The sequence below is a fragment of the Hyaena hyaena genome, unplaced genomic scaffold (assembly GCF_003009895.1).
Source record: "Hyaena hyaena isolate Hyena2069 unplaced genomic scaffold, ASM300989v1 scaffold_83, whole genome shotgun sequence".
NCBI classification, from domain to species: domain Eukaryota; kingdom Metazoa; phylum Chordata; class Mammalia; order Carnivora; family Hyaenidae; genus Hyaena; species Hyaena hyaena.
The window spans coordinates 3,429,220-3,443,255 of record NW_024080715.1 but is presented as its reverse complement, the minus strand read 5'-3'; the positions used below and the strand labels follow the sequence as shown (position 1 = coordinate 3,443,255).

Below are 14,036 nucleotides of genomic sequence, written 5' to 3'. Positions count from 1 at the left end.
TCCTGATCTTAACAGATCATTGGGATGGTTTAACAGCATAGCCTTATGTTCCTCACCCAAACCTCATAAAATATCCAAGATTTTCTTGAAAATCTTTCAGCTACCAATCATGCTTTCCAACCCTGTGCCTCTTAGAGACTTACTGAAAAACAGTGTTTTTCTGCCATGTTTCCACCCCCCCCATGTTGCCTTTCTCCTACTTTTGATTCTTAGCCTATGATTAGATTTCAGTATTTTCATCTTATTTCAACACATATTTTCCCAATAAAGCATGACCTAATGAATTCCCAGAGAGAATCATGCTGATATTGTGAACCAAGGTGGTTCTGGTATCTGGGATGGGAGATTAACAAACAAGGAGAACAGAAACTGTGCCCTTGACGAGTGGCCAACACAACTGGTTTCAAAGTCTGCCTTCAAAGTGGTGTTTGTTTCAAGGCAAACCTAGCCTGACTCTAGAAGTAACCATAACAGAGCTACACTACTGGCAAACAGTGCCAGATATATACATGTTGTACCTTTTCATATGGAACTCAAGAAGTGTGGCTCTGCTTCATCTGAGGTTTGGAAGGGGAATCTCCTGGCTTCAGAAAAGAATTCTTATTTTAGCCAAGCTCAAATCTCTGCTTCATCTGTAAGTCTTTAGTCAAGGCCTCCCCTAAACTAGGATTGATCTCTCCAAGAGCTTATTTCTGTGTTCTCATACTTCATTGAAGAATAAAGCCACACCAGGTGTTGGAGATACTAGAATGAAATATGATTAGGAAGTGATCTTTAATTGATAGATCGTGTTTTGTCAGGAGGCCCACAAATAACTTCACTCTCACTTGATCCAGTTGTTCCTTCCCACAACAAAATCTCAAATAAGAAAACATACACAAAAAAGGGATAGTGAAGCAAAGTAACATTTTGTTATTGGCCAGTCTTGACCACAAACCTTGCTGAAATTCTTGGAAGACTATGCCACATGGAAGTCTTCTCTTTTCTCAGTTGGATTATACTGACCTTCAGCTAAAGTGGAGCCATATATTCCTTCCCATCCCAAGGTCAATTTGGTCTTTACTACCAAGACAAGAGGACACACCCTCCTGAGCCAGAAAAAAAACATGCTAAGCCTGAGGCTGTGTTATTTATACCTCCAGATTTCTGTCCCTAAAACACAGGGTCCCATCAGTGCCCTGGACCAAGACCAATCCAGAACAATCTTCCTCTTTAGGACTGGGAAACTGGAGGGCTGAATGAGAGAAGGAAGCTTCTATTGAGGCCACCAGGGACTTCAGTCCACAGGCCACTGCCCAGCCTTCTATTGCCACCACCTCCAGTGGCTAGTGAGGAAGCTGGATCTACCATAAGAAAAACAAAACAGAATAAAACGTCCAATGGTTCAGACTAATTTAGGCCTGTAACATTTTGACATTGAAATTTATTGTCTTGTCAAGAATTAAAATATAGTAATGTTATTATCAGGACAGGTGGTCAATCTCTTCTCTTAGATCCTAGAGTTGCTTCCAGTTTTCTTATATTGGTTATTTTCCCACATTAGAGTGGGCTCTCCAGGTCTACGAATGAGCCCAGAGGGGGTAGCCACAGACTTAGGACACTAAACAAAAGTAGTTTGACTTTATAGGACAGAACACTTATGTGAGAGACACATTCTACTTTTATTTTTAAAAAGGCACGTGGATAGCAATTATTTTCTTATTTAAAAATTTAGGTCATAGATTATGTTAAAGTATTAGTTGCTTTATTCTGCTTTTTCTTGTTAAAACTAGTGTGTGGTAAATGGGCCCTTTTTGTTCTTATATTATATGTAGTATATAAAGTTATTATTCCATATATTCTTTCTGTTCCATATACTACATAGATCTGGCAACAAGATTTTCTTTCTTTCTTTCTTTCTTTCTTTCTTTCTTTCTTTCTTTCTTTCTTTCTTTCTTTCTTTCTTTTTCTTTCATGTTTATTTATTTTTGAGAGAGAGGGACAGGGTGTGAGCAGGGGAGGGAAAAGAGAGAGGGAGACACAGAATCTGAAGCAGGCTCCAGGCTCTGAACTATCAGCCCAGAGCCCGATGTAGGGCTCAAACCCATGAACTGTGAGATCATGACCTGAGCTGAAGTTGGACTCTTAACCAACTGAGCCATTCAGGCACCCCAACAAGATTTTCTTTTAACTTTTTAACCAATTTCATTTCTTATTCTGGTAAGGAACAGTAATGAGGCACCCTGATTTAATTGTTTCAATTTATACTGAAATTGTAATTTTTATACAAACAAAATATTTTTAACTGCTTTCACCAAACACTAGAATGTGTATTTTAAGCAGTAGAATGTGTTTTACAGCTTCACTAAGCTGTTTAATATATGTTATTAAAGGATGGATTGGTGATGTTACCCACATCTCAAAGCTACTGTTTCTACATTCTTTTGGGCCTTGTTTCCTGTGAATTCATCCCTTGAGTTTTTCATGTTTTTACTTTTATAATCTCCTTTTTCACATGGGCTGGGTGGTCCATAGAGGACTCAGCTTGGAGCCTTTCCCCCATTTTGGAGTGTTTTTACATGTTCCTACAATTCTGAGACTTTTCAGATGAATTTCCAGTTCTCTTTTTTTATTTTAAGTCTTATTTCTTCTCTGTCCCACATGACTACGTGACCTAGAAATCATCTTTGCACATAATGATAACCTATCTTAGTAAGCTGGCTAATGACTGCTTTGTAGGTAAGGCCATGGGCATTACAATTTGTAAGAAAGGTCAGTTAAGAAAAGCAGTACTAGTACATAATCAAAAGTTTGTGGTGTTTACTCTGTGCCAAGTACTTCCTGTTTTATAATCCCATACTTAATCCTTTATAAGAAAACTGCACAATAGGTATGTCCTACTTATGTCCTCAACAGTAGTAACAGTAAAAATGTAATCTTAATGTATACATTTCCTGCACTCAAATCAATTCTTTGTCATATCATTGTCACATTGTGCTTACTTCCTTCAAACACTTAATGACATGACCTTTGAAGTGGACACATACTAATCACATATTAACTAAATATCCTTCAGCCTAATGCTGACCAATAGGGAGTGTGGGACACTAGTGGCCTCAGGCAAAGGAATGCACAGAGTATCTTCTCTGGCTGGGCGGTCTTCAATCAAGGTAGTCATATGTAGTCACCTATCTCCTCTCTCCAAGAGCACCCTAGTGGTACCTTACTAGGTTTTCATATACTTCTGATGGGTGATTATAAATTCAGATTGGCAGTTCACACCTATGATTAATGTAAAATTGAAGACCATTCAGTTTCATAAAAACATCTTTCCTTAGTTATGAAAAGTGTGTGAGAACAATTGACTTATAGATTGCTCTGTTATCTTTCTTATGATTACTTGAAGCATTTATACTGTGATGGGTAACATATCTTCCTCTTATTTGCATCTCTTTTTTGTTAGCAGTGCCTCATTCAACACTCTGCTGGTCAGCGGTCTTGATGAAGGAGAGGGTGTTACATGTAATTGTATTTAGGCACAATTTAAACAATCAGGAATAAAGAAAACTCCCCAAACCCATCATTGTAACATTAATCACCTAAGGACAGATTCCATAAAGAAATCCTATTCTCCAACCCTATTTTTACCATTTCCCTGGTAGTTATACAAGTCAGAATTTCTTTTCTAATCATTACTAATTACTTCCTCCTATCTCATCTTTATAATTCATACATCCAGCAAGTGTGCAGTTATTTTTTATACTTTCTGTTGCCAAACTAAAACAGGCAGAACAACACAAAACAAAAAACCTGCTAAAATGAGTAAAAAAAGAAAATAAAAGTAATCTTTGTCTACGTCTCCAGTGTAAGGATATTCCATAATATATCCTTTGAGGTCAATAAGAAGAAGCTGATTCTACCATGGAACTGGTGGCTGTCTTTTTATTGCTCTGCTTATGTTCTTATGTTTTAATTTTCTTTACCAAATTATTCACATCCTTAAGTATTCTAAATTCAGTGCTCACTTTTATTCTGTTTCCAATGGTAGCTGCCTCAAACTTTCTTAGGAAATTTACCATACAAAACAAATAGACAAAAACAGAAAGAGTCATAAATGGAGACATCAAATTGGTGGTTGCCAGAGGGGTGGGATGTGGTGGGGAATATGGACAAGATGGGTAAAGGGGAGTGGGAGTAAAGGATTCCAATTATGGAGTGGATAAGTCCAGGGGATGAAAGGTACAACAGAGAATATAGTCTGCAATATTGTAATAGTGTTGCCTGGCGGCCGATGTGTAAGCACATGGGTAAGCATAACTTAACATAGACTTGTCTGATCACTATGATATACACCTGAAACTAATGTAATATTGGGTGTCATCTGTGTTCCAATTAAAAAAAAGTTAGTGGTTTCATATTATATGAAACTAAAATTACATAAAGAAAATTATATTAATGAGAAAATGAAAGAAAGGAGAATTTGTCTTCAACTTGAATGAATTTCCTTATTCAAACTCTTTGAGTAACATGTATTTTTCTAAATATTTCTTAGTCCCTAAGATTCATGGAAAAAACAAACCATTGGTCACTTATGTGAGGGATACAACTGTCTTGATATGTAAATGTCAACATTGTTCTCCTTTAAATTGGACCTGGTACAGTAGTAATGGGAGTGTCCAGGTAAGATCATATTTTTTTGATTTGAAAAAAACAAAATGAAAACTTTTATTTCATAAATAATAAGATTAACAGACTCAGAATTTCGAGGACTATTTGTACTTCTGTTATCTTACTAGAACGATGATAAATGCAGTTGTCATTGAATGTTTTTAGCATATTCCATTTTACATCTGAAGATAACTTTTAATGTTTCATTAACTGGAACTTTGTTTCTTAGATTTAGCAACTTATTTAAATTTTTTGAAAGGAAGTTATAATTCACTTTTAGTTGATGAGTTTCGAAATACCCTAACAAGAAGATTCTCTTCTCTTACCATCCCATGAAAAGTATCTAGAAAAAAACAGTTTTCTTTTCCAGTTTCTGTCTCTGGAAAAAATTGTGATAGAATGCAACACAGTGGCGTCATTTGAGAAAAGAATAAAAATTTGGTAGCTTAAACTCAGGTCTTGGGAGTGTCATTGGCCTTTCTTGGCCTTCCAGAATCATAAGGGAAACCAAAGACTTTACATTCCTGTTAAATAATTAATGGCTGTTCAGAGAGCTGATAATAAGGAAAACATGAGCGTTCAAAAAATCATTTCTCATTCTTTTTCTTCCTCCCAAATAGCCTCTAAGAGAAAGCTTAGCCTCTTTCAGCCTCTAAGGGAACTTTAGCACATTGTCCTTTAGAGGACATCTGTCTATTGCTCTGCTACTAATGAGCATTGAAATTAAAGTCCTGTGAAGGCAAGCTGTAATTCTAGGAGGGATAGTATGCGACAGTGTAGACCTTACAGTGAAATACTAAATTCCTTCTTAGACTAAGTTGATATTGCCATAGACTGTTGAAGAGAACCAGAGGAAGGACATAAAGGGGGGAGTGACTGTTTCTGTGATTGGTCCGATTTTTCAGAGAAAGCTCCAGGTCACTTAAGAGTAAATTTAAACCAGTAGTATTTCTGCTTATCTTCTCATTGATGATTAGGAAAGGCAATCATTTTGTGTGCGTAAATATTTTTAACCATGTAAATTTATAAAGATAAATACCAATTGTAGTACTTGAAATACATAGCCTCATTTATTTATGTATATGGGACATGAGGCAAAAAAATAACCTATATTTAATGATGTTAAACTCTCAGAATGTAGTCTGTACTTCTCTTCATTTGCTATAGTAGTTTTCTCTCAATTTGGCCCTACGCATGGGTCATATTAGGATGTAAGGAAAGTGTAAGGAAGAGCTGCAGGTCAAACTTCAAGTGTTTTCTCAAAACGTGGATGGACCATGTGCCTCAGAATCACCTGGGGTGCCTATTACATGTGCATTACTTTGATTTATCAGCTCTGTGTTAGAGAGGGTTCATTTGAACATCACAGATAGCGCTGTGTACAGGGAGCCAGGTTGCTAAAATTTTGGGGAGCAAATAATAAACTGATGGACATTTCTTCATCAGATAACCTCTAAGAATATTTGTATGCAGATTAGCATTTATCGAGCAATGCAGTTGAGTGATAGTGCAGTGAAGGCACCAAATGGCCTGAGAATAAATTTTAATTTAAACGGATTAAATAAATCAGCTCCATAATAGCTTAGTATGGCTTTTGAGAGGCTGGGGAAAAGCCAGTGAATCTCAGAAGCCAGCTTGCCTGAGAAAGACAGAAATTCGGATATGAGAAGATAGAAAGGGTGCAGACAAGCTCATATACTGGGCTCACATGGGATTTCCACCGTTCCCTCTTCGTCAGCTTCTAAGGCCTAAAGATTTCATCCTCAGTTCCAGTCTGAGGAACTCCCAATGTCAGGAGCCAGTGATTTCTTTATAGGAATGATCAGATTTAATAGCTTCATTAATTCATTAATTTCAATAGTTGATTTGATGTATGCTTGCTCTTGGGAAGGAGGAAGTACTTTAAACAGCTAGTTAGGGATTAGAGTGTGTAACCCAGATGGCTGGAACTTTTCTGTATTTTCGATTCTGATATGTACCCACAATGACCTATACACTATAGTTACAAACTCTGAGTGCTTAACACTGAAGTTATCCCTTTCCTTCCCTACCTTTGGGGATCAAACTCTTGGACACTGTTAATATGCTTTATACCTTCTGCTCAAACTAGATTATTTAGGATATGTATCTTTTCTGCAATATGATAGGAATGGATTTTAATGTCTCCTTATATTAGGTTCCTATTGATGTTCAGATGACTGATAAGTATGTGATCAATGGAACAAATGCTAATGAAACAAGGCTGAAGATAATGCAACTTACAGAGGACAATCAGGGGTCTTACTGGTGCCATGCCGTGTTCCAGTTGGGCGAGAGTGAAGAGCGTGTTGAACTTGTGGTGCTGAGTTACTTGGTGCCCCTCAAACCATTTCTTGGAATAGTTGTTGAGGTTGTTATTTTAGTGGCTATTATTCTGCTTTATGAAACGTACACCCAAAAGAAAAAGAAGCACATAGGTAAGATTTCTTTTTTTAGATAATGTTCTCATATTATGACAATACATTATCGTGGCTTTAGAGTTTGGGGGAAATATCTAGCTTTTGTTATCTGGAGTGATATTTATGTTAATATTAATGGTGACAGTGCTATGAGTTTATATTGATAGACTTTCTGTTTCAACTTCTTTAAATATTTTAGTATGCAAATATAATTTTTTTCCCTTTTTCTTTGGTGTTACTAGTCACCGATTAAGTGATATGTGCTTTGGTACTGGAATATTAGAAAGTTCCATTATAGCCTAACATAGACGATCTCAAAGACTGTCTTTCACTTAGATAACACATTTAAAAAATATTTTATCAAACGTTCTGGAGTTCTCATAAAAGAGACATTGTTCAGTCAGTTTTCTATTTTTGTAGCATGTGTCTTAGAGATTACAGGTTGAGAAACCAATGGTCCTCTAAGAAAATTTATCTTACAATCTGTATTCTTTCCTGATTTTGTACTAAATTTTTATAAACTTAAATAATTACAAATCAATCAGCCCTATTTTGAAAATCCCAGACCCTAGGTTATGCCTGATCAAAAATTGCAGGTAAGGTCTTAGAGAGCAGGGAAAGGGGAGAACATAATGGATGTGCAGGTGTCTTATGTAGTACGTCTCTCTTTCATTCCAAAGAGGGAAAATGGCACAATGCATTTTTAACACGGGGAAAGTTGAATTCAACATACTTGTGCCATAAGAATAATAAAACCAATCTTAATAAATTCTTCTTTTGCTACACAGATGATGGGAAAGAATTTGAACAAGTTGAACAGCTGTAAGTATTATTTTTTACAAATTAATTTTCGCTTGAGTAAAATACAGATGAGTATGAAATTGAATATAAAAGTTTTCAGTTGGGGAAAAAACATAAGAGTAACATAATGTACATGTTATTTTCAGTACACATCTGTGTGTGGAGAGGCATGTCTGCAAGGGACCTCCTCCCCATCACTCACTTTTACCTCTCTGTGCTTCAGTTTTCTCCTCAAAAAATGGGTTTAATGATAGTACTTGCCATATAAGGCTTTTGGGCTAAATGGTATTCTATATGTAACAATGCTTAGCCTAGGCTTTGATGCACAAAGGTGTTCGGTAACCATAAGGAAGTATTATTTGTATAAAACAGTATTTCTCAAACTTGGCTGTATTTTTGGTCACTTAGGATGCTCCTTAAAAATACAGTTGTTCAGGGGCACCTGGGTGGCTCAGTCAGTTGAGTGTCTGGCTTCGCCTCAGGTCATGATCTCCCAGTCTGTGAATTTGAGCCTCGCATCAGACTCTGTGCTGACAGCTCGGAGCCTGGAGCCTGCTTCAGATTCTGTGTCTCCCTCTCTCTCTGCTCCTGTCTTGTTCACACTCTCTCTCTCAAAAGTAAAAATAAACATTAAAAATTTAAAAAAATACAGTTGCTCAGACTTTATGGATCTCCTGGATCAGGACCTCTGGGATTGGTGCCTGAGCATCTGTATTTCTCTAAAATGTCTATCACTGATTCTGATTCTCTGTCATGTTGAAAATCACTGGCCAAGAATTTTATTAGTCACTACTTTTGAGAGAACACCTATTGTGCCACAGGTTCTCTTATAGCCCCTTTGTGGTGAGTCAAACATGAAGAGGGCTGAGAAGAAAATTGTCAGGGATGTAGTTTAGTGTGGTGAAGATGGGTGTTACTAGTTCCTCTCAGCCAGAGGACTGAACGTGGAGTCCAGTGATAGAGGTGCCCAAGCCTGGGATTCAAGGTCTGAGTGCCACAGTGAAGGGCTGGGCCAGGAAAACGAGACCAGATTAAAGCAGCTGATAGAAAGCTAGGAAATGGAATGCCTGAGAAAATGTAACCAATATAGAATGGCACTTGAAGTTTATCTTTATTAGCCAACACAAGCCCTTAGGTATGGTCTATAGCCATGGTTAGAGAGCAAGAGTGGGTTAGACTGCTGTCATTTAGATATTTGCAGACATTATTCAGATAGTTCTTTTTACTCTGTTCACATATGGTAGGTAAAATAGATACGAACTTCTAAAGTAAGGGCATGAAATAATTATATCAGGAGTTCTATAACCTCAGAAAGAAAACAAAACAAAACAAAATAGTGTTGTCTTAGCATAAACTCATGGTTGGAAGGAAATTGCACCTCTTTCTGGAGAACTTGGACACCTCGTTTATACTGCTTTGAATGTTTTATCTTTCACCTATCAATTCCCATTGTTATACTTGGACTCATATGAAAAACAAGACCGTATTTCAGATACTTGAAACAGCTACAGACTTGCCTGATTTCTGTTCTTCGAGCTCTGCTTCCCCAGTGTTCCCAGCCATTCCCTTGTAGTCACATTTGGGGGCTTTGTGGTTTGTTTAACACACACTCTGAAAGGATGACATCAGAAGAGCATAAAACAGTACTAAGTATGTAACATCAAAGCAAGCTAGTCACTTCAGGTATTTCAATGAGGAACTCATTCATTTATCTGATCCACTCATAGGTTTAATGCATACAATCTCATCTACTGGCCCCTCTCCAAATTTTGCTTAAGTGGTTGAATTTATTATCTGGTGGTAACAGCTTAATGAGCTCAGGGCTGCCCAAAAGACCTAGAAGCATATTCTTATGCACTCTTGTTACCTTGTTTAGTCATTCTTGCCTTTAAGAATCTGAAGCCCACATTTGTGGTCTTGCCCTGATGCACATCGGGTAGACAGAGAACTGTGTTCAACCTCTAATTCATTGTAATAAACATGTTAGATTACAGCACCCGTCTCTTACGTGTTCACTGAGTTTCTGATTGGCTATTATCTTGCAGGCCTCAAAATAATACACAAGTTATGACCACATACCCAAGTCCTCACGCAGGTTGGGTGAGAAGCAATTTTTCCGCTGCATAAAACACACAGGACTTGGTCACAGTCATCTGTGGCAACAGTTCATCTCTAAGCAATGGTATAAAAATGAAATCAACATTGCGAGTAAAACATTTTTAGGAAAAATGAATTGTCTGTATTGACCTTTTTCGTTTTAACCTGATGGCCATAGTACATATGGTATACTGACTTGGTTTTATGTAATGTAAATAGCTAGTGGTTTTCTTTTTTGTTTTCTATACAGGAAATCAGATGATAGCAATGGTGTAGAAAATAATGCCCCCAGGCACAGAAAAAATGTAAGTTACTTCCAAAGGATATTCCAAATGAAAGGTAAAATTCATATACACAGACTGTTATTCCAGCTACATTTTTTAGTTTCATACAAGACCTAATCATTCACTATGTGTTTGAATATGCTTGTTTACAACATTATAGGAGAAAATTTGTAGTTCTACAAGAATAAGTGATATATCTTTTCTATCAGAGAACATGTAGCAACCAATCTAAAAGTAAATCTGTTCCACTGTGTGTGTGTGTGTGTATCTCACCATGGGCTAGCTAGTTCTTTTTACTACTTTTCATGTAGTCTTATTTTTTTTTCTCTCATAGGTTTTGTGGATTTTCCTTTTTTTATTCTCATATACTGCTATATATTTGGCACTATGAGCAAATTCATATTAGCTTATTTTCTTTACTGATTAGAATCAAAATTTTCATAGTTCATCAACATTTTTTTCCTCAGTATTTAGGATAGTTACTGTTGGTTTTGGCAGTGGTTTGGATCACTCCTTTCTAACACTTACTGCTTTGCTAGAGTGATAAGTAGTTCTGGAATGATCAGGACATGCTAATTATGTTTCATTATGCTTTATTTAACTCAGGAATCTGTGAGCCAATGAATGCGAAACATCATGTCAAGAGTCATGGGAAGATGTACAGTTTGTATTTCAGCTTTATTTATGCTTCCTGTTAAGAACATCTGACTTTTTATTTTTAAAAGGATGAAAAGTTTATGCAATATATTGCTCAGCAGTAGCTTTGTAATAATATATACTATCTGGGATCTAAAGATATATTTTCATTCTGCAATTATTTTTACATTAAAGCAAGGTAAATTATCTTAAATATGTTCTATGAGATATAACCCAGGATAATTAATTTCATCCTGTTTTTCAAGGGACGCACAGAACAGATACCAGCAAAACCAGTTAATATTACACAGAACTAATGTCATTCAGACCTCTTTATAACCAAAGAATTCATTAATGAGAAAGCCTTTGCCATTTGCCTTAAAAAGGTTTTTTTTCCCTAATCATGCTTACTATGTATAGAAATATTTGTAATAATTTTCATGTAATGTTCATCCTTCTGTCACACTGGGGAAAAAAACATCTTCACTAGAAAATGAATACTTTCTGCCTTTACTAACAATTTGCAACCTCCACATAATTTTCCTCCACAAACATCGGTTAAGGCAAGGAAATATAGCCATATACTTTCCCCAAATCTACCATCACCACAAAAGCATGTTTCCCAACCTTTGTTTCACTCCTCTCCACTGCTTTCACACAAAAGTGTGAAAAAGCGTCACAAAAGTGACTCTTAGTCATTATGTGGAATATTTTTTAAATGTCGTGGGTTTTAGATTTCCTAAGTTCCACCTGGTGTTGATGTGGTAGCATACAGGTCCATATTGTCATAATATAGCACTGCTACAGGGATGCTTCTGTGGTTCACGGCTTCCTGGCGTCTTTGACTTGGTACCTGGTGTCCTGATACCCATGGGTGGCTAAATATCTAAAAAGGCATTTGGTGCTTAATAGTCACAATTCCTTTGTTTGAAATCCAGAGGTATTATGGTAGTTCTTCTCTGTTGTTACAAATGCCTTAGACTTTTCTTCAAAATTAGAATAGTTCCAATTGCATATATAACTGAAATATTTTGTAAAATCACTGTAACTAAATCGAATGAAATAGAAAAATTGTCAATGGCTTTGAGTGGACTATTAAAATCATACTGCAGGATACTAGACTGGGTTGAAGATGATGATGTGACACCTTTGTGTCCCTAATGCTGGTCGGTCCAGTGGGGTATTGCAGCATTCAGAACAGTCAGATGCCAAGAGGGAGGAGTTGGGAATGGTGGCAAGGCACCCATGATTTTTGGTGACTAAGAGATTCATATTTGGAGACGAGGAGTTCAATAATTTGGAAAAAAAAAACTTATAGAAATTTACATTGTGTAGTAGCTAAGAAAAGTAATAAAATTGCATTAAGGGAAATTCGAATTTATATGACATCTTAACTAATATTGAAAATATTATGAATAGGAGTAGCACACATAACGTAGTGACTTAGAAACTGCTCATTGTTTTGTTGCAGAATGTTTTGTGTAAAGCATGTTAACTATGCATACATGTTTTATTGAGCTAGGTATCCCTTTAGTAATGGCAGATTTCATGTCATTCTTAGTCTCAGAGCCATAAGCCATGCATTGTTTTGGTTTAATTCTTTATTTGATAAAATTCTCTGGGATGGTATCTCTGTGATGGCAGATAACCAACCAATCAGTTCACATAATTGACATGAACAATTTGAATTCAGTGAAAAATTAGTCAGACCTATTATTTGACTAAGTACATTCAAAATGGTGTGATTGAGTATATACAAAACAAAAAACAATTTGTAGCTCATAGACAGTATGCATCCTTACATTTTGCAACACTGTTTAGGCTAAGATATTTTTCAAGCAAGAAAAATTGCTGCCCCATGGTAATCTGAAATATTTACTTAATAAGTTGAATTGTTAAGGATCAATGCTTGCTATTTTTCCTAGCAAAGGCAATTCATTTCAGTGACGTTAGGCAGAAAATGCACTCAGAAAATTAAAGTGGAGTTTTGGCTTTTTAGATTCTCTCTGGAGGAACTTCTGGAAAATTACTTCAGACTCTTAGATTAAAAATGGAATGCTTCCATTAACTAACCTCATGTGGAAGATAAATGGATTAACTCATAATAACCAATTGTAAGTTGGCTGAAAATTCTAAGTAAGCAGAAAAGCTGAAGTAGGGAAACTGCTCTGTGTTTATGTATTAGACACCTTGGGAAGTTCTATTAATCTTTCCAGCTAACAGGGTTTTGCAGAATAAGTAGATTTAATGATGTCTTAAAATTCCCAGATACTTTCATATTCAGTTAATGCTCTAATCTAAATCTTCTCCCGTTGTAACTTTCTCTTTTTTCTCAGCGTCTAGATACTCAGGCCAAAACGAAGAACTCATTGTGATATTTTCTTCTCCTCTATTAACTAATGCTCATTATTAATGAATCTTTGTTTCTTCACCCTTCTCAGTAGTTCATTAATCCACCCATTGCCTTCCTCACCCCACTCTCAACCACTGCAATAGCAAGGGCTTGATTTTCTTACTTCTGTCTCATCTTCTATTAGTCCATTTTTTGTACTGCTGCCTGAGTCATCTTTCTAAAACACAGATCTTGCTTTGTTAACTCAATATGACAGCTTCCATTCTGTAGGCTCATCTTTGATATTTCTTTTTTTTTTTTTTTTAGTTTATTTATTTTGAGAGAAAGAGCACATGCTCATGCGCATATGGATGTGGGGCAGGGAGTAGCAGAGAGGGAGGGAGAGAGAGAATCCCAGCTCAGAGCCCAACTCAGGGCTTGAACTCACAAACCGTGAGATCATGACCTGAGCTGAAATCCAGAGTCCAAGCCTCCACAGAATGAGCTATGCAGGCACCCGTTTCTTAATACTGCAGTTTTCCAAATTGCTAATCCAACTCCAGTGTTTTGACTTAGCCTCGATATACAGAGAACTAGTACAGAATGTTGTCCCCTCCTCTGTGCTCCTTCCATTGACTGACTCGAGTTGAGCTTTCAGAACTTTAATCTGATGTTATTTCCTGGTGGATCTTTCACACCCAGTGGAGTATATACCATGTTGTGTCATCAAATAATTCTGCATTTCCTTGCATTTATTACCCTGTAACATCTTTCTTCCTGTCCTGTGCCTAACCTACCACA

At 36.6% G+C, this 14,036-nt stretch overlaps 1 protein-coding gene across 2 annotated transcripts in view; it reads left to right on the top strand.

Moving 5' to 3' along the window:
• EMB (embigin) overlaps positions 1-11,061 on the top strand; it is a 41,592-nt gene extending 30,531 nt beyond the window's left edge. For both annotated transcript variants that reach the window (XM_039234171.1, XM_039234170.1), the window contains 5 exons: positions 4,532-4,659; positions 6,824-7,103; positions 7,874-7,907; positions 10,234-10,288; positions 10,874-11,061. In XM_039234171.1, the coding sequence (XP_039090102.1) occupies positions 4,532-4,659; positions 6,824-7,103; positions 7,874-7,907; positions 10,234-10,288; positions 10,874-10,891 (515 nt within the window). In that variant the 3' untranslated portion in view covers positions 10,892-11,061. The remainder of the gene's footprint in view (positions 1-4,531; positions 4,660-6,823; positions 7,104-7,873; positions 7,908-10,233; positions 10,289-10,873) is intronic.
• Positions 11,062-14,036: the final 2,975 nt, after the last annotated feature.